Source organism: Micropterus salmoides, unplaced genomic scaffold, assembly GCF_014851395.1.
Source record: "Micropterus salmoides isolate LMB-PRFRI ecotype aquatic unplaced genomic scaffold, ASM1485139v1 Ms_hic_scaffold_2580, whole genome shotgun sequence".
NCBI classification, from domain to species: Eukaryota; Metazoa; Chordata; class Actinopteri; order Centrarchiformes; family Centrarchidae; genus Micropterus; species Micropterus salmoides.
The window spans coordinates 33699-55515 of record NW_024041796.1 but is presented as its reverse complement, the minus strand read 5'-3'; the positions used below and the strand labels follow the sequence as shown (position 1 = coordinate 55515).

The window sequence follows — 21817 nt, the reverse complement described above, 5'->3', positions numbered from 1 at the left end:
CATTATCAACTACTTTGATCGGTTTGAATAAATTTAATTTCAAATGTGACGTTTTTCTTTCTCTCCTATGAAAGGAAACGGGAACAGGTTTGTATTTTGGGTTGTTGATCAGACAAAACATGGGTTTTTAAAAATGTCACCCTCGTCTTTCTCTCTGACATGTTACAGACAAAATGATGCGAAAATTGATCCACGATGATCGTTAGCGAGTATGGACCGTGTGGACCAGAGGCTTTGAGACGTCAGGTTGTCATGTTTGAAACACATTGATTTTTCAGGGTGCGAGTTTTGGTTCCCTTTTCTTTGTTCACCATGCTGACGCTGCTCAGACACACAGCCGAGTGGCATAAACTGAGTTACACATCACATGTAGGTCTCATGGCTCTGCATCAGATTTTTCATCATGTGACCTATATCATATCTGTAGAACCGTGACTCAGCGCAGCTGTTTGCAGTTTTCTGCTGATTAGAAAACAAATAATCCGAGTCACATGCGGGGAAAAAGAATCTGACTTTAAGCTGCAGTGTGAACCCGCCCGCCTTCTCTCTGCTACAGGCCAAGTACATCTGATAAGGAAACAGCAACAAGCAGCATATATTTACTAGGCCCTTTGAGTCGAGAACACATTAGCAGATTATCATATCAACAACATCTCTGCAGCACTTTATGAAGGCTTGTTACTGAGTGTACATGCTAACTCCAGCACACACCATCCTTTTATTACAGTTATAATCACCAGATCAGAACGATAGACATGCAGGAGTTTTAAATATGAGCTTCTGACGCAGAGCCTCGTTAACAAATCTAGTTATGTGTCGCTACAATGTGAAGCGTAGAGCGCAGTGTGAGGCACACAAAGCACTGTAGACTTTAAATGAATACGATTTTAAAAGATGTTCGCAAGTGTACTGTGGAGTTTTCTTAGCGGTTTGTAACGGCGGAGATAGGGCAGCTGGTGCTGTATATGGATCACAAGTGCCAGATACTTGCAGTTTGTGTCTATATCTATCTTTTCTTGAGTTGAGAGGTGATCCAAATAAAATTTAACGGCGTTTGTGGCGTCTCTACGAGGGAGTCCGGTGTGAGCTGCTATCTTGGTCTGTTGTTTTGCCCTTCAGGTCACTGCGCATGTCACGTGACTGAAAACTATGAATTCCATGTAATTGTAATTTATTTTGATGTCTTTGGGTTCTCCAGACCTTGCAGGTGTGTGAGGTTGTGTTGATTGTAGTCTCCTTTCTCCTCCGCAGTACCCGTTCACGCTGGGCGTCAGCTTGGCCCTCTGCTGGTGTCTCCTGGTCTGTCTCAGCCGGATCTACATGGGAATGCACTCGGTCCTGGTAAGCCCACACACACACATCAGGCCTGCCACCTCCAGTGCAAGATTTGTCATCATTCTGTCCGTTTGAACATGATATCCGTCATTTAGGAAACTGAATCCGACCAGCAGTCACTGGCGTCTGGTTCTGGCGTCGGCAACACAGTCACCTGTGTAACTGTAGAAGCACAACACAAACGACAGCTATACACATTTACAGCACAAGTCATTTTCACGGCTACCAAAACGTGTGGAAATGACTTTAATAATGAACATAGAACTGTGCATTTTCTGTGGCGACAGGCTAGGTTAAGTCCTTATATAGGCAAGTTCCCGCCGCTCAGCAGCCATTTTGGAAACGGCTCAGAGGCTGTTATTTTTGACTAACGAGGTGAGGCCTCTGTCTAAATGAATGGGGAGAGAGCTCCATTGCACTGTTCACCAGGACATAAAACGTGCATGTATAGAATCACCAGTGAAAGGTTTCATGACTTTGCCCCAAAATAATGTTTAAAAAACGTTTTTCCACGCAGGTTATGCTTTTACTACGTACGCACAAGCTGTTAAAAAACAGATAATTAGCTTGCTAGGGGCGGGACATGTGCATCCAACCGCCATCTTTGGCGTTACAGACTTTCCCCATTGGATTCTATTCAGGATTTCTTTCCTAAATCGTCTCTGGACTAGGGTTGCCGAGTTTAAAACAAATTCAAAATAACACGCAGTTCGCTTGGTTTGCGTGAACCGGATGCAGTGAGCGTTCGCTGTCACATTAGTGTATGTGGTCAGCAATGTCCGCCCGTCAGAGAGTGCGGTGTCATACAGCTGCACTGTGTGTCTCAAGTAGGGCTTTAGTTTTGACTCTTATTTATTAAAACTTTATATTTTGTTGTACTTTTGTTCAGCACTTTGTTATGTTATCTTGGTGAGGTCTCATAACAGCACACATTTGGGATAATCTTTTATTATGTTGTGTGTTTCTGAAAAGACGGTAAAAAAAGAAAATCGGCTGACGTATCGGATTTTAAAATCCTCAAATATCGAAATCGATATCGGTCTTAAAAATCCCATATAAGTCGGGCTCTTGTTCGGACTGAAAAGGTATTCCCCCTGGAGAAGAAGCTGCAGGTGAAAAAACTTGCGAATACAAAAAAAAACGGGAATGACGTCGGGTGCTTTTCTGCCCAGAGTTGATTTTGGTGTTTTGCACACTTGATTGCGATTTTTTTTTTTTGCAGTTTTGTTATGATCGGCTTTGAATCCAACTTGATGCAGTTAACCAAATCATAGTTGTTCATGTAGCGTCTAAGTTGACCTTACGGACCCACTCCAGACATGTTTTATACCCTGCTGTGAACATTGTCTGATTGATTTTTCCAAAAACACATTTGATTTACTTGAATGTGCAAATTCAAAGACACACGAAGCAAAACACATTTTGAGTGAAGGGTGGGACTTTTAAAATGTCCTGTCAGTCTCTGTTGTGTAATTTGTATGGTGCGATTATCAGGCAGGGTGTGAAACAGGAAACGGTCCACCCATTGGGTTTAAGCAGGATTTGGAATCTGATCTTAAGCCTCCAAACAATGGTTTCCCTTCGTTTTTAGAAATGTGGAGAAAATCCAACTTTTGCCATGTGTCTGCTTCTTGTTTACAGGCAGCAGGGGTTGTTATCATGAAGTGAACCTCTGTACCTCAGCTGTGTTTCTGTACAGAGCATCAGCTGTTCCCTGAAACAACCGCACAGTTTAATTTAGTTTCCTGAGTGCATTTCAGTCTGCACACAGAACAAAGTCCATGCAGACCTGAAACGTTCATAATGCTTTGTTAAATTTACAAAGACAACGGAGGAACCTAACTGTTTTCTAAGATGATTTCCACAGATCAACAGTCCGTGGGCCTCTAGCTTCTCTGTCTTTTGAACTAAGCCTCTCCAGTTTCTACCTGTACGTGCTCAGGCCTGTCAATTTTCTAAACTCAGTGCAGATGTACGTAAATGAAAAACTCTCTCAATTCTTACTGGCAAAACTATTAAGACGTATTCGTGCCTGCAAAAACTTGCACCTGTATCTGCTGCTGTCACGTTAGCAGATATCTTTGCTGACAGCAGGGCTTTGGCTGTACAGTACAGGTACTTTCATGGGAAGCATGATCTAACACCGCTGGGTGGGTGTGTTTACCCCTGGTGCCCTACAGCATTACAGGATTTCTCAAAATCCAGGGTTGTGACACAAAGCAATAGATAAAAATTTCTGTAGACAATAAATTGTGTTCCCTAATCAAGCATGTTGACTTGAGTGAGATTTGAACCCTGGACAGCGTCTGCAGAGCAAAACCACTGCATAAAATCTAGGACAGTATTTTAATTAAACTAGAATCTTCTTCGCTAAACGACAACATTAATGAATTAACTGTTGGGAATTAACAGAAGATGGTATCTCGAGAGTAAAACCTCTTCCCTGCAGTTCTCCCACTGCTCTCAAATTAAAGTGTCCTTTTGTAATTGAATGTGAAAGTCCATTCTTCTTCAAAATATCTTTTCTGGAGTTTTCAGCCGCACCTCGCAGTCCTGATATGGGATGGACTTAGACCTGGCTTTGGTTATCGTTTTAATTTAATCAGTTCTGATTCTCGAATGCAGTTCTTATGGACTCTCGGTTCTGATTCCTTCACCACAGATCTAATCAGCGTTCTGTGACCTTCATCCTCCTCTTTGCTCATCCTCCCCTTCATGGCTTCAGTGAAAGGAGTCTCTCTCTCTTCTTCACGCTTTGTTGATGTAACAAATGACGAGGTTGGGTCGGCGTAGCAGGTCCCGGCAGATAAGACTGTAAAATGCTCACTGCAGTTCAATCAGGAGCTGAGATATGCACAAAGTTAGGAACCGAGAAGCAGAATCCAAACGCGGGGTCTTAATAAATCCACAGTTCTTGGAAATTTGAAAAGCTTTCAACTTGGAACCTGTTCTCGATACCCAACCCTACTTTGACCTCGAGTTAAGATTGTTTTGTCAAACTGGGACTTTGGGGTTGGGTAATATGGCGTTAACGATATGACGTTTCCGTTTACTATACTATATTATTTACGACATCATGATACACAGATTGATATTGTGAAATAAAAATGCATATATACTGTACTTACACTGTCGCAGAGGATCTAATCTGCATTGTCCGCTCCCACTGGAATTTAAGTAAAATAAATTATTGTCATAGCCAGAGTAGGAAACTTCGCTAAGCACTGTAGTTTTTATTATAAGTAGCATTTGTAGTCCTGGTGGTTTGTACAGATAGTCAAGCCTCTGATGATGTGTGTCTGTCTCTCTTAGTGCCGCATTTAATCACTAATGGGATTTCAGATTGGAAATTTGTTCTGTTTTATTAGAAATTGTAAAAGTATGAGCTTTTTAAATGAAAAGTTATCAGATTAAAATATTGGATTAAAATTCACGGACCTGGTTTTGTCCATGAATTCAATGAAATAATTCAAGCACCTCCTGCAGACGAGTGTGAGTTGTTCTGTCCACGCGCCGGTCACATTAACCCTCGAATGGGGTAATTTCACTTGCTGGTAAATGATGTCAGTCCCGGTGCTCTGTCGGGGTCGGGCCGTCTGTCGCCATTGCAACAGTCTCCGTGTTCACAGCAGAGCAGCAGACGTTACGATGCACTGGCCGTCCTCCCAGACAAACTTTAGAAGGTAATTGCACATCAGAGACTTTCTGTAAGGGCTTTTTGTGGCTGCCCGCAGGCGGTGGCGCGTTTAACACCGCCACCTCAGGAACCACATGCACATCTGCCGGCTCACGCTGTCTCAACAGAAGTCTGTGACCACCTCAACAGACAAATTATTCCTGCTCAGGCCTGACCTAGATAAAGTATTTAAGATGATTCTCTCATTCAGCAGCTATTTAGATTTACAATTTACAGTGAGTAAATTATAGGACACGGCCTGAATCATCCTGGTGAACTGAGCAACTTGAGGCACGCCTGATTCACACAAAGCACCACAACTGTCATTTCCTTTTAATGAGTTACAGCATTGTCTGAGAACGAGTTTTGACAGCACACTTCAATGAATAACATCCCCGAGAGTAATACTTTTACAAAAGTATTACTTTTACCGAGTTACTTTTACAAAACGGGTGTCTGTAAAATTTCTTCAAAGAAGTTTAACTTGATATAAATGGAAAACTTCCTTGGTTCCACTTTACTTTTACCACTTTAGTTTTCAGGACATCAACTGAGGTCCGGATACAAGAACAGTTCAAGCGAAGTCAACTGACGTGTAAATCCAGTTTATTTATGTCGACTGAATGATCCCATCTGACCTTTGCAAAGCTACCATCAGCGTATCATACCCATTATAACCTAACCGTTAACTTACAACTAAGAAATTAAAAGAAGACTCCTTTACGCTCGGCTTTTTTGAATGAATCATGCGATGGTGGATAAGACACATGCCTTTGGTCGGGAGAGGCCCGGGTTCAATTGACCCTTCGCCCCCCTTAGTTACTGTTGCTAAGTCCGACACGCTGTCGGAGTTGTCGGACTTTTATCACGGCGCTGCCACAGTCTGTTGCTTCACTCCCCAGAGAAATATTGTCTAATTTTTGGAAAAAGCGATCTCAGAAAGAAGCAGACGGTTTTGCAGTGATTTTTGCATTTGAAGGTTCAATTCAGACTGATTCAAACTGACGTGAAAAAAATAAAGACAGAAGCTGAAGCCTATCGATCACAGAGTAAAAGTGAACCACCATATTATTATTGACTGTTGAGAAAGAGGGCAATGATATTAATTAATTAATTAATTACAATGTTATCTGACCCTAAAAGAGAATTCACACTGGCAAATTACCTGACTACAATAAAATGTCCTAAACTAAGAAAAAAGTTGACAACATACAGACTGAGTGAACACAGCCTGGCCATAGAAAAGGGTCGCTACAGACAGAGCTGGCTACCACAAGAGGAGAGACTCTGCTCCCAGTGTGACAGGGACAGGTAGAGACAGAGCTGCTAATCTCATGCCCTAAATATAAAACACAAGACAAAAACACTTTGCAAACATTTCCCAAATATACCCCAAATTCAATTCGAATTCATATCAGACACACAAAAACTCCCCTATTTACTGGGAGAAATGCCCAAATGTGAAATAATTGCTGCAAAATATGTCTCCTCATGCGATGAAGTGAGGACAACCAGTGGAACCTCAGACTAACAAATAATTGTACAAATTTTCAAATTATTATTATTTTGATTGTTTGATATTTTAGTAATTGTTTTGTTTTTACATTTGATACTGATTTCTTTTTACATTTCTTTTTTTTTAATCAATTCATTATTTTTGTAATTTTTGTCTATTAATATACACACACGTTACTGTTTCATTTATTTATTTTATTTTTTAATATATAATTTTTTTAACACACATACTTGCTTACTGTTTTATTTATTTATTTATTTTATTTGAATTTTTATATATTATTTTTTTAACAACACACGCTTACTGTTTCATTTATTTATTTATTTTAATTTTTATTAATTTTTTTTTTACACACACACGCTTACGCTTTAATTACTTGTTTAATAAATATATGGGGTTGATTGTTCTTATGTAGTTTGTATGATGCTTTGGCAATATGTTGTTACACATTCATGCCAATAAAGCTAATTTGAATTGAATTGATATTAAGGATCAGCACCGTTCCTGTACAGCTGGGTAGGTCTCTGTTCACTACTGTTCACTATACTCACTATACTTCATTACAGTCATTAAAAAGCAGAACGGTAGGGCTTTATAACGCTATATACTGTCTGGATAACACAGAGAACAGAGATATTTTGACTGTTTACACAGTCTCCCTGAGTCCAGGGTTACATGCAATATGTTTGGAATTCCATTAATAGTAAGTTAGCTAGCGTTAGCTAACTAACATTACATTAGGAACAATCCACAGCCGGCATTTTTCTGGATTTATTTTAGGTTTTGGAAAGAGAATAAATAGTACTTCTACTTTCAACCTCTCTGGCTAGCGACTGTATTTATTAGAAGTGCCCCAGGAAAAGCTTTGACCATAACATAGAAAAATACAGCCAAAAAAAAAGCTAGTAAACGACTCATTTTGCATTACAGACAATGGAGCGCAGCCATGAAAGTGTCGGACCTCAGTTAGAGCGAGTCCTGTACTGCGCTGTCCTGTCCGGCAGGATGCTGTCACCCACCTAAAACTGGTATTTTCAACAACGCATGTGGATGCATGTTGTAATAAAACGCCTCATGGTTTAACCAGGAGGACTTAGAGGCCGGTGTGCTGTAGTGTTGGCTGTCAGTAACTTTTTGGTCGCCACAGAGCCACAGAAGATATTATTTTATTAAATAAGTGAAGTGTACTTTAAACTTTAAAAGAAGTACGAGAGGTTGTAATGGAAAGAATGAATTGTGATTAATAATAACTAACCCAGAGCCAGTAGAACAAGTACACACTGTTTCAGCATGTGCAACACATTCTACGGGTTCATCACTAGAAACAAACTTGTTCAAGCCACCTTTTTATCTGTGTTGGACCATGGGGATCTGTTGTACGTGCATGCAGCATTGTCTCTGCGTAGGTAGCTAGATACTTTGTCACAGATGCCTAATGTTTAAACAAATGGTGGGACGGCCTTCTCTAGTTACATGTATACAGTTACACTGTTGTGTTTTTTTTTTTTTATCTACAAGGCAATCCTGTGCAAATTATGCAGTTACCTCTCTAGCGTCCTTGACTTTGCGGTCAGTGGTTACCAAACACGGTCTCGCTGGCTACTGCTTTTAAAAGTCCCCAGGGTTGTTTCCAAGTTAGGAGAAACTGCCTTTTCATATTGTGCAACCTCCTTACAAAAGATTATCCAGTTAGAGGTGCTGGTACCACTTTTGTGTGTGTGTGTGTGTAGATGTTTCCCATAGGCTGGATTCTTTAAGTGTGTGTGTGTAGGTGTCTTGGAAGATGTTTTAATGCGTCAGTGTAACTTGTAAAAGCTGTTTTGCTTCCTTTGTTGGTCAGGTCTCCCTTGAAAAAGAGATAATATCTCAGCGGGGCCTCTCCTGGTTAAATAAAGGTTAAGAAATAACTGATAAAAGTTCAGCACTCAAGTCTGCAGAAACACTTTTGTGGACCTTCTGCAGCAGAGGATGCAGCACTTGAGTGCATTGTTTGTTAGTTTGTTTGTTTACTAGCAGCAAGGAACAATTTAACCACCTGTTTCCTTCCTACAAAGTACTTTTACTACTTCTTCCTGTTACAGTTTGTACTCCACATGTCCCTCAGCCCTTTCCTCTTCCTCCTCCTGTTCCTGCACATCACCCAAAGCATGGTTCTGTCAGGCAGTCTGTATAAACCCAGAAACTCCTGCTGCTCTTCCTCATGGTCATTTTTTCCTCGCTCTCAATCTCATGAAGATGTAAATCGATGTCTGTAACCATAGCAGCTCAAACCTGCGTACCATCTTAGTAATCCCTTAAACTGTGATATCCCTTAACTAAAAACTAAGCTAAAAGAGTATTTTTCCACACTGCATCACAGTGTCACGTACGCGCTTAATCTGGATCTGGATCTTCCAACGCTTCAAGTAAACTATGTCACACTAGTAACAGGTGAAATATTCAAACCAAAGGTCAGCATCATTACATCAGCTGGGAGAAATGTAGACGTCTTGTCCGTCTTTGACACAAATCCCTGGAATTCAGATTTATTTGGGATCTCAGTGGGTTGGATCAGTTGGTTTTAGCTGCTGGGCTGTAGATTTGAACCCCAGGCTTTTTTGTTTCAGCCATCAGCCAGGCACGCCATATATTGTTCATTTCAGAATAAGTGTGTACTGGGATACTCACAGGTGAGTTGTAGTGTACATGTTTAAGAACAGTTTTACACAAAAAAATGTATAAATAATAGTTTTCTGCAAGAGTTGTTGTTTGTATGGCCACAGGTTTTTCAAGATTTTGACACCGCAACTGTTGTTCTCTATCTAACTTTTGTCTTTTTATTTTTGATTCATTTCCCACAGAGCTTTGTAAACAGGAAGTATAATGTGGCTAGGGGCCCTATGAGTCGCGCTGTGGAATCACGAGAAGAAAATTTAATCAACCGTAAAACACTGTGAAAAAACTATTTTTCTATCATGTCCCGGCACTGCTTCTTCTTTTTGTGTCAGTAATACACTGAGGGCGGCGCTCGGTGAGAGCAGCGATCGTCAGATCCACTTATTACCGTGGTGTGTTCAGCAGCATACGGAGGCTGTCAAGTAAAAAATCTATTAGATAGGGGACAATTCACATTATAATAATTGCACATACATTTGAATATTTCTATATGCATATTTTCATGATACAACTTACTCATTGATATTGATTCAACTTGTCTTTTTGTCAAGTACATTTACTCATTTTATCCAAAGCGGCTTACAATTGCTATATATGTCAAGGACACCATGGTGTGTGTCGCAGTGGGAATCAAACCCGGGTCTTCCACACCAAAGGCATGTGTCTTGTCCACTGCACCATCACCACTCCTATTGAACTGATGAAATCTTATTAATCCACCACATGATTATACACTCTTTCTGATCACAAAATGTGCTTGAATTGTAAAACATATTACATGTGTCCATTAAAAGTTTAAAAAACAGGAAAATGTTAATTATTCTATTTTCTATTCTTTGATTTAGGGTTGATGGAAAAACATTAAATAAATTTGTTGACTTTTGATGCTGTTTCTTCACCATTTATAGCTCTACAATGGGTTTATGATTAGATAGTTTAGAAGAGCGCAACATTGTTTACAAAAATGCAAAGTTCATTATAGATAACCTCCTAATTTCGCACCAAATTATTGCATTCAAATTTAAAATGTACCAAAAACCCATTAAAGTCTCAAAATCCTGCAGGAAACACTGTTTTTTTTTAGCCTTTTTGGAAAATTAGCACCATTAAAATAATGCAGAATTAGCTATCAGCAGTTCCTGTTTGCAGCGTGCCTGTGGAAATACAGACAGCTGTCTCTACATTACTTTGATTCTGAAGAAAATCTTAAAACATGATGATTCTCAGGACGTAGAAATCATTAATAAAGAGGCGCTGCTCGTAAGTGGAGTTATGAGTGTTGTTTCACATTGGCCATCTGAGATGATAAAAGTGCAAGTCACACTGAATCACTGACAAAATAAAAAAATATGACTAAAAGTGAGTGTGACACAGACATCATGGGGTTAAGTGCATGAATCATCACAGACATGTTTTCTTTAACCAGCGTAGAAACTGGATCTGTTTAAACAAAGATCTCAGAAACACAACATTTGCGTCGGGACCTCAGAGCTAACGTTATGTGAGGTGGATAAATCTGTAGGTCAACCTGATAACACAGCCTGATGTCTGTTCTGACTTCCACAGTCGGTCCATGTGGAGACTGTTTTGTTTCAGGGAGACTGTTTTGTTTCAGGGAGTGGAGCTCGAACACATGGTGAGCCATTAGCGGTCTGCTCTGGCTGGCGTGCCAAGCACTTAATCTGTTCTGGAAATCATCACGCCCAATGAAACTACTTCCTCCTCTTTGTTCTGCAGGAAGAGCTCGGAGACAAAAAGCTGTTCTGCTCCTGATGGTGTTGTTGACCTCTGCAGACCTTTTACCAGACTACTCACTGCGCACTTTCACTCAGATTTTAGGTGTTCTTCCTTTATTTAAAGGCTTAATTTATGCTTATTTAAACAAGAAGTATATTTTAACTCGTTGTTTGTTTGGTGAGCACTGCATCAACACTGGATCACCTTCAAACTGTTCTGCAGTATCATCTTAAAAGTCAAGCTTCTCCATGTCCAAGATGGCGCTGAGTATAGCTGCCTCGGTGTTCGGTGCGCTTTGTTTGTCTTGTTTTTGTGTGTTAATTCAGTTTTCGGCTGCGATTCCCGGTGCTCATTCACCAGGGAGGAGCTCAAGAACATCAGGGGAACAACTCCAGCGGATTTAATTCCAACTTTTCTTGCGTCGTAAGTGGAATTATTGGACATTTTGTTGAAGGGTTCGCTCGCTGTCGTTCGCGCTGTGAAGCGCCGCAGGAGAGGGAAAAGAGCCGGGTCGCTTGTGCGTCTTCGCCGGCGGGGACTCCGCACACCGCTACTCCTGATCTGGAATATTTTCTCATCAACTGTAAACCATTTTACTTGAGTTTGCTTCATTCACTCTGGTCGGTATTTACGTCTCGCCGCACGCAAACGTGCACGACGCACAGCGCATGCTGGCTGACCAGATACTGTGTGTGGAGCAGACAAACCCGGACTCCCTTGTTATTGTTCTCAGTGACTTTATCAGGGGAATCTCAGCCAAGAACTCCCCAAATACAGACAGTTTATAAAGTGCCCAACCAGAGGGGAACACTTTGGATCACTGCTACACCACAGATAGCAGTGCCTATCACGCCGTCACACGCGCTCCACTGGGTCACTCTGATCACGTGATGGTCCATCTGATTCCTGCTTACAGGCAAAAACTAAAGCTCTGTAAACGTGTAGTGAGGACATCAAAGAAGTGGACTAGTGAAGCTGTTGAGGACCTCCAGGCATGTTTGGACTGCACTGACTGGGATGTTTTCAAGAAGGCTACCAACAACCTGGATGAGTTTACAGAGGCTGTGACCTACATCAGCTTCTGTGAGGACACATGTATACCGACATGCACCAGGGGTGAGTTATAACAATGACAAACATTGGTTCACAGCTAAGCTTAGACAGCTGAGGTTGGCAAAGGAGGAGGCATTTAGGAGTGGTGACAGGTCCGGGTGCAGGGCGTTAAAGTACAGGTTTAGCAGGGAGGTGCGAGAAGCTAAACGACTGTACTCTAAAGAACCAGTTCTCTGCAAACGACGCCACTTCTGTCTGGAGGGGGTTCAGACAGATCACAAACTATAAACCCAAAGTCCTCCACTCCATAAACGATTCTCGCCTGGCAAATGAGCTGAACCAGTTCTACTGCCGCTTTGAGAGTCAATCGGACACCGTCCCCCGTGACTCCTCCGCTCAGCTTCAGCCTCAGTCCATCACTTCTTCCCCTCCCTCCTCAGAGCTGGCCAGCTCCACCCCCTCCCCTCCTCTCTCCATCACAGAGAGGGAAGTCAACGGTCTTTTCAGGAGGCAGAAACCCCGCAAAGCAGCTGGGCCGGACTCTGTCTGCCCATCCATCCTGAAGCACTGTGCTGATCAGCTGTCTCCGGTGTTCACAGACATGTTTAACACCTCACTGGAGACATGCCAAGTGCCAGCCTGCTTCAAAGCCTCCACTATCATCCCTGTCCCCAAGAAACCAAGGACCACTGGAGTAAATGACTACAGAGCCGTCGCCCTGACCAATGAAGTCCTTTGAACGCCTTGTGTTGTCCCACCTAAAATCCATCACAGACCCACTCCTGGACCCCCTGCAGTTCGCCTACAGAGCCAACAGGTCTGTAGATGAAGCAGTAAACATGGCCCTTCACTACATCCTCCAGCACCTGGACTCCCCAGGAACCTACGCCAGGATCCTGTTTGTGGATTTCAGCTCTGCTTTTAACACCATCATCCTGGCCCTGCTGCAGGACAAGCTCTCTCAGCTGAACGTGCCTGACGCCACCTGCTGGTGGATCACTGACTTCCTGACAGACAGGAAGTAGCATGTGAAGCTGGGAAAACACGTCTCTGATTCCAGGACCATCAGCACCAGATCCCTTCAAGGCTGCGTTCTCTCCCCCCTGCTCTTCTCCCTGTGTACCAACAGCTGCACCTCCAGTCACCAGTCTGTCGAGCTCCTGAAGTTTGCGGATGACACCACCTTCATTGGGCTCATCTCAAGTGGAGATGAGTCCGCCTACAGGTGGGAGATCTGCCAAAGACAATGATGGTGCACTTCTACACCGCCATCATTGAGTCCATCCTCACCTCCTGTACGCCTCCAGGACTCTGAGGCGAGCAGGAAAGATTGCAGCTGACTCCTCCCACCCCGGACACAAACTGTCAGACTCTCCCCTCTGGCAGGAGGCTGCGGTCCACAAAAACAGTTTCTTCCCGTCTGCAACTAGCCTCATTAACAAGGCCCGGGTCTTCCACTGAGACTCCCCCCTTACAAGTGATACAAATGTCTCTGCACATGTAAATACTGTTTCATCTGCCGTTAGGCGCAGACCTGGCACGTCGCACATATTTTGATAGTTGATTTTTATGTATGTAAGACCCAGAATAATGCTCATGTATATATCTGTAACGTTGTTCTTACATTCCATATTTATTATATTTCTACATTTATTTATGTGACTGTATGTTTGTCTGCGTGTAGCACCTCATCACTTGGCAATAAAGCTCATTCTGATTCTGATTCTCGTTGTCTCATTTTGTGTAAATTTGACCACATTCTGTGCTAATTCCCCCCAAACATCCTGACTTTACAAATGTTAACGAAATGTATATAATGTTTAATGAAAATAATTGATCTTTAGATGAATCGCGATGCAGACTTGGACGATTATGAATCGATCACAAATATCAATAATTGATTATCTAGAGTGTCGTTTAAGGTGGAGTGAACGTGGTTTGAAGGTGTAAAGTGTGTAGTTCAACCCCCATCTGACTCTATACTATCATCAGAAATAAAATAGCAGCAGCAGAGGTCAGCAATAACGCTGTAATAATGTAATAATGCTATGCAATGTTAGCTACATTTATATGAAGTAACATTAAATATCTTCATTTCATTACTACCTACTACTTTGGATTGTTATAAATACTTTGCTTTAAAAGTACCAAATAGTCAAACAGTGAGGGAAATACATCTGTATCCTGTTTGTTTTACAATCGCATCGTAGCCTCATAATCGTAATGAGGTGCTTAGAAATTCCCACCCTTCGTGAGACCAGTGAAGATGCACACCCCCTAATACGCACCAGCTGTTTGATTACGCCTGTGTGTTCGTCTGGAGCGCAGCCTCCGACTGATCTCAAGACTCCCCAGAAAGTCCAGGTCTTTCTGTTATTTCCATTTCTGCCTTTGTCCTTTCTGTCCTTTTTCTTCCCATCTGTGTACATTTATGAAGTAGTATTATTAGTAGTAGTAGAAACAGAAGAAACATTTGAATTGACTTAGCCTTTGCGAGTTTGCATGCAGTTGCATGGCGCACAGTAAGGATAGACCTTCGACCTTAAGCAGTGTTTCCCACAGGGCTTTGTGAGACTGCGGTGGACGGACCTCGGACCCTGTTCATCTTAAAGTTTAATGCATTAATCTGGTGGGCTTTGAGAGCAAAATTAAGAGGCTAGCTTTATGAAGAACTTTACGCTCTTGTAAACAATTTGATCATAAACACGTTGTATAGATGTCTGCGAAGGTTCTCGGTCATCCAGGTCATAGTGATCCAAAGAAGGTTTAACAGAACTGGAGTCCAGTTGACTTTAACCTTCTTTGGATACCTTGTATAGATATAACGGTGACACAGCATTTAAGTCAATTAATTTATTTAATGATTTCCAAGTAATTTCCCAAGTTTTTTAATGTTTTCTTTTCTTTTAATGGACACATGTAACATGTTTTATATTTCCTGTGAATATATTCCAAATAACCTTAATTCCTTACTGTTTGTACGTTGTGTTAGCACCTTATTTTGACAACCGGATGTTGTCACACGTGTATCCTCGGGCTAAGTCAGACACAGTTTGATAAATGATACTGTATCTGGGGCTCGTATTGCGTACAGCTCAGACTTCACTCCTCTCTTTAGGTAAGAGACTCGAACTGAAACACTCTCTTTGTGAAAGTGACTGAATAAAGTCGCTAACCCTGCCGGTCATCTCGCTCTGCTGTTTCAGTGCATTTACCATAAACGCACGAATACGTGTGCACTCCAGATTTAGGTGCGGCTACTTGATCATGTTCTCACAAATGAGTGACTGTAGATACAGTCAAAGCTGTTCAGTCCCTTTACGTTGCCGTAGTTAGCTCAAACGATGTTGTGTCCTTTAAAACAAAAGTGGTTTTCTCTAGTCGGATGCCAAAGTGTGCGAGCATGTGAGCTTATAGCTTATAATGTGATTTATGACGAGAGTAAAAATATTTTTGGTTAATTTTGAAACTGCAGGGGAACAAATTACACTGTGACAAGCCACCACGGTGTTGTAATGATACCACTGATGTAATTATTGAGATTATCAAGCCTTCGGACACAAATTAGTTTTTTCAGATTTTGGGCTATGTCCACAACTGCCTCACAAGTTGAACAATGGTTTAATGAAAGCTGATCGCAGGATCCATTAAGTTATTAAGGTCTCCAGATGAGCCGCAGGCAGGAGTCCCATTCGGTCAGGCTTTACATACGGGGTGATTAGTTTCCTCTGACAATTTATAAACTAATTTATTTTCATTGCACTCTACCAAATAACATGTACCTTGCTCCCTCAGGGCATCATGCCACCCACTCGCCATCAGGCAGCTCGCTGTTTCAGAGCTCCCTCTAGTTGTGTCAGTGGAGGAGAAAATTACAGACAGCTGGAAGCTTTTACTCTGTGTGTCATTAAGAGCGAGAGGGCTGATAAAAGTTTGCAGCAGCAGCAGTAACATGATAAATCACAGTAACCATCTAAGAGCCTTCCCTTCGGTTATCTCGCTGCTGAGTCGGAGGGTGAAATTTGTCCTTGCAGTGGAGCGTGTACTGTCAGTCTGCTGGGTCACGAGTTCCTGTTGAGCGGCATGCCAACATGTGACGCAAGCTCTGCGGCTCTGGCACTCGTAGTTCAGCAGCGGGTTAATGACTGACTGTGAGATCAGGGCTTGCATGCACCACAACATGTATTTAAGCAGCCAAATAGATATTTAAACTGTAACAGGACCTTGGTTTCTTCCCAGTGAGGCCGTCCAAGTTGGCTAACTTGCCGGGCACAGCTGTCCACGGTTTGGCCGGTGGACAGAGAGTGGTGTAAATTTACAGTAACCCTCATTGATGTCTCAACCAGGGAAAGTAGACACCTGCTGTGAGACTCTGAAGCAAAGTAAATACTCATTATCTTGTTTTTGTTTCTTTGTGTTATTGTGTGACTTTGGTGTTTTAAATGGTTAAAAAAAAACAAAGTCACACAAACACAAACTTACCCATCGAGGCAGCGGTAGACCAGAGAAGTCAAATTACTATTTTTGCTATTTGGGAGTCTGGTGGCTTTGACGAGAGTGACATACTGGCTGTTTCTGGTTAAACAAAAAGGCTCTTACCCTTTAAAAAAAGGTCTCTCTCTGTAGGGATCCTTTCCATAATGTTGTCAGACACGTGTAATAACAATCTGAGCCTGTCAGTGGCAAAAACAAGCACCTTAGTGGACGTACTTGGACGGAGCGCAACTGCCTTTGTTAGTTTTTAAAAAACAATGAAGATGCAACACAACAGTTTTGTTCTCTGAATCATCAATTCAGAAATAGATTTGAGCAGATCAGCGGGAATTCTTCATCAGATGTGCGGTAAAATTGTTGACCACATGGACAGTAAATGCTGGGGCAGGAAGCCAGCTGTCAGTTTGGTCCTCGGGTCAATAAATTACGTACAACTGCAATGACATTTGTGTTTGAGTCCAGAGTTCACCGCCATGTTGATCTCACTGGTTTCCAGTTTCCTGTCAACACTTCCTTTATCCATCTGCAGGAAATGCCCCAATAAATATCTACATAACCTCAGACAGAAATGAAATGAAACTTCAGTATCAGCTGATACAGTTTCAGACTTCAGGCCTGCCGAGTGTGCACACTGGATAAGTAAAGGTCAGAGGTCGGTTATCTTCTCTGTTTGTGCCTTAACTACTTAAAAGTCAAAGTGAAAATTCTTAATTTTTCCCCAAAACCATGAGAATAAAAGCCATGAATAACATTTCTTTTGATGTGAAAGAGACTTTCAGCAGGGGCGGGTGTAATACATGTGTCTTTGCTTCAGAGCATTTAATCATGTGATCACTTGAGAGTTGCTCCTAAAGGTTACTGCTACACTTTGCTGTCATATAACAAATACATGTGATAAATGTGTCACTACTCAGAAAGCTAGTGTTTGTATTATGCCGCTGAACTCTGCTGAAAAATGCCGTCAGATAAAAACTGTAACCTTCTGTTTATTTTTCCTCCAGGATGTCATAGTCGGCGTCCTGTACAGCGCCCTGATCCTGCTCTTCTTCCTGCCGGCGTTGGACCTGATCGACGGCTTCAACCTGACCTGCCGCTACGCCCCGCTCATCATCGTCTCCTTGCACCTGGGCCTGGGCCTATTCTCTTTCACCCTGGACACCTGGAGCACCTCGCGGGGCGACACCGCTCAGATCCTGGGCGTAGGTGCCGGCATCGCCCTGGCCTCCCACGTCAACCACTACCTTGGTCTGTTGCCCGACCCGACACCGGACCAGCTCCCCTTCGCCGTGCCCGTTTTTAGCGCCGGCCTGGTGGGCATGGCCATCCTGCGGCTCTTCCTGGGCGTGCTAGTGCTGATGACCACGCGGGCGCTGATGAAGGCCATCACCATCCCGCTGGTGTGCAGGGTGTTCAGGGTGCCCAGCACGGATGTGAGGAAGGCGAGGCAGCACATGGAGGTGGAGTTGCCCTACCGCTACATCGTTTACGGCGCCGTGGGCTTCAACGTGCTCTGCCTGGTCCCGCTGCTCTTCAGCTACATGTAGTACTCCTGTTTGGATGTCAGTTCTCTTCCTGGTCAACAGCGAAGTGACCCCCCAGATCCCATCCAGAACCCCCTTTTCTTAGTCTGGGTTGGGACTAACGGGAATAAAAGCCTAAACTCTGATGTGGCTGCTGACATGTTATCAGTTTTTCAGTTTCCCCCCTTGATGCCTCAGGTTGGGATGAACCAGGAGCTTTCCTGACTGAGTCTGTCTGCTCTGTTATTTAGATTTATGTAGCTCCTCTTGATCCTGGGACTCGCTGCGACTGCTCCTCCTCTATCAGCTTAATTCATATCAGAGAGGAAACTGCTTTTGTAAGAGTTCAGACAAAGAAGCACACAAGTATGTTTTTTTTAAAGACTGAATTCTTCCAATTTTCTTACAACATCTTAAGGAAACACGACTGCACAGTGAATTCACAAAACAGTTGCAGGTCATTTTTTGTTGGACCACCACTTTGATTAATCAACAAATCGTTTCAGCTGAAAGTTCTGTGATTAAACTCTGTGTGGTTCTCTGTCAGGAAGCTTCTTAATATTAATATTTATGGATACACCGAATGTTCGGCCACCGAAAAGCACTTACGGTGTTCGACCATTTCTGTCACTCTGTGTTCAGGAAAGTTTTTCATTATATTTGGTTTCGGGTTCGGCCAAGAATTTTCATTTCGGTGCATCCCTATTAATATTTGATCTTCCTCTTGTCTGTCTCGCTTCTCAAAGCAATAAGGTTTTTATGAAGTTGTACTTTCTTGTTCTTGGATAAGAGTTTATCCCAATGGAGAGAGGTTTCTCCTTCACCTGTGGAGTGGACACACCTGTGGTTTAAAGTTCTGACTGAAGAAGAAGAAGGATACAAGTCAGAAATTAGATACTTTTTGAGGTGCTTGATCGCACGTGAACAGCGTTTTCCCACTTTGTCTGCTCTGTTTACTGTTTCTGTCTTTATACAGACAAATTATCGTCAGCCCTCTGCTCCGAGAACGATTGCTTTTCCTGCGAAAAAGTACCGGGCACATACTGCATCATCCAGAGGGAAGGAAGGAAGAGAGCGCCACTTTGTTTGGGAAATGTACAGAGAGGGTTTATTTGTAATCTGTGAGGTTGTCAGGAATCTTTCCGCTTTGCTCAGCTTTTTTACCTTCACACTGTAAAGTGACTTCCCGTCGCTGCTGAGATGCTGTCGATGGCTTGCATCCACTTCCTGTTACAGAGGAGAGCTTCTTCTGCTTTTATCAGGAGGGAGGAGGTGGTGGAGAGACAGAGGGGAGGATGACGATACAGCTCAGACCAAAAATATATGTATACACTAAACAAAATTATAAACGGAACACTTTTGTTTTTCCCCCCATTCATCATGAGCTGAACTCAAAGATCTAAGACTTTCTGTATGTACACAAAAGACTTATTTCTCTCAAATATTGTTCACAAATCTGTCAAAATCTGTGTTAGTGAGCACTTCTCCTTTGCTGAGATAATCCATCCACCTCACAGGTGTGGCATATCAAGATGCAGATCAGACATCATGGGTATTGCACAGGTGTGCCTTAGGCTGCCCACAATAAAAGGCCGCTTGAAAATGTGCAGTTCCATCACACAGCACGACGCCACAGATGTCGCAAGTTTTAAAGGAGCGTGCAGTTGGCATGCTGACTGCAGGAATGTCCACCAGAGCTGTTGCAGCTGAATTGAATGTTCATTTCTCTACCATAACCAGTGTCCAAAGGCATTTCAGAGAATTTGGCAGTACATCCAACCGGCCTCAAAACCGCAGACCACGTGTAACCACACCAGCCCAGGACCTCCACATCCAGCATCTTCACCTCCAAGATGGTCTGAGACCAGCCACCCGGACAGCTGCTGCAACAATCGGTTTGCATATCCAAAGAATTTCTGCACAAACTGTCAGGAACCGTCTCAGGGAAACTCCTCTGAATGCTCGTCGTCCTCACTGGGGTCTCGACCTGACTGCAACTTCGTACAACCATTGAAGAGGAGTGGACCAACACTCCAAAGGCCGCAATCAACAACCTGATAAAGTGTATGCGAAGGAGATGTGTTGCACTGCGTGAAGCAAATGGTGGTCACACCAGATACTGACTGGTTTCCGGACCCCTCCGGACCCCCAATACAGTGAAACCGCACATTTTGGAGTGGCCTTTTATTGTGGCCAGCCTAAGGCACACCTGTGTAATACCCATGCTATCTGGGCAATACAATTTTGTAGCTTTCTCACGTAGCTGAACCAGACGGAGTCGCACGGCCTCAGATTTTAGAATAAGGTAGAAATATTTGGAAGAAACACGTGGTAAGCATGTGAAAGCAATCTGTCAGCTTTTACGTGTCACATTCTCATAAAATTAGTCTTATTATTAGGCAGTACGGTCTGCAGAATATGTTTAGGACCTCTTTACAATTCTCTCAAAATATTTCAACTTTATTCTTCAAATCTAATTTGCCTCCAACAGTGCTAGAGTTTTTTTGTCAACAAGACTGGAACAAGTAGATTACTTGTTCAAGTAGTTACTTGTTCCAGTCCAGCATCGTTAAGTTGTCGTTAGTTAAGTTTTATAAAACTTGATCGCAACAGCAGGAAGTTGTTCTGCTGAAAGTTTCATTATTTTTCTATTTTGCCACAGTATCATAGCAATATTGAATTTTATAGACTTTATAAATTTTGGCTTAAAGTCAAAACACCACCCCAGTTAGTTTTTTCAGGGTTTCTGTGTCTGATTAATCTCCCTGCTGAAGGATCAGATGCCTGTTCCCACTTATAAAGCAAGACTGTTTTGCTAACCTGAATCTTGTTTATTCCAATCACCTGTATTGTTAATGATTGATAAATAATAACCACTGGTCTAGATTGAAAAGTAACATGAGAAGGAATCAAACGTTGTTTTTTTAGGTCAGCTTCACTGAGTGTGTGTGATTTCTCTGCAGATGACACAAAGCTTTATAAAACACCAACCGGAGGATGTATTGTTGTCATTTAATTTCCCTCCGTTCATTTCGGCCTTAATGTGCAACTCTTTGTAAAGTCTGTTTCGACTTAAGAGCTCTAAACCGCATCCTCAATTACCTTTCCGACGTGCTGATGGTGATTGAGAGATAACTGGTACATGCACGTGTGATGAATTAATGATATATGCATTTTAAATAGTCACGACAGCGTGTAATGGTAGCACAAACTGATGTCGTAGAGCCTCGCAGACGCAACATAGTCAGGGAAATGTGCAAGTATTGATTTGTAAACATTTGATTCAGGGTGTGTTTTATGCATCCAGTAACCTACTTAGAGTTTTATGCACCTGGCCCCAGAGGTTTTAAAAATTGTCTCCAGATAGACAGACAGTGGCTCTGCTGGTCGTTTTAAACCTGCATTCACTGATATTCCACATAAAAACTTGTTTGTTTTGGTGCATCCTTAATTTTTTTGTTAGTTATAGAATGTTTCGGTATTTAACTGAGTGAGAATTTAATACCTCCTATTCTGTTGCAGAACAAGACTAGATGTTGTTTGTAAAGATTAGCAGGTACATTATAAAACTTAGCCCCAACAAACATCTGCAGGTTTTCCCATAAAAAAACAGTCCATAAATAAATAAATGAAAGCAGGAGGTTTGACTGATAACAGCAATTAGAAAGAATAACAGACTCCAGCTTTCTGTCCTCCTGTTCTCCTCCCACTCTGATGAATAAACCTGAGGCTGATGTCTGCAGGACTGGACCAATCTGAGTTGAAGATTAGAAGGACTTTTTATTCCCCCTGTGCCTGCTTTATATTTTTATAAAGAAGTGCCCACGGTCT

The 21817-nt window shown here is 42.4% G+C and overlaps 1 protein-coding gene across 1 annotated transcript; it reads left to right on the top strand.

Annotated features, from left to right (window-relative positions):
- Window positions 1-1251: 1251 nt before the first annotated feature.
- LOC119919153 (sphingosine-1-phosphate phosphatase 1-like) lies at window positions 1252-18132 on the top strand (the record flags this gene model as incomplete). The annotated part of the gene is given in 2 exon segments (XM_038739623.1): window positions 1252-1341; window positions 17468-18132. Coding segments are annotated over 2 exon segments (633 nt in total), but the record flags the coding sequence as incomplete, so codon positions are not given.
- Window positions 18133-21817: the final 3685 nt, after the last annotated feature.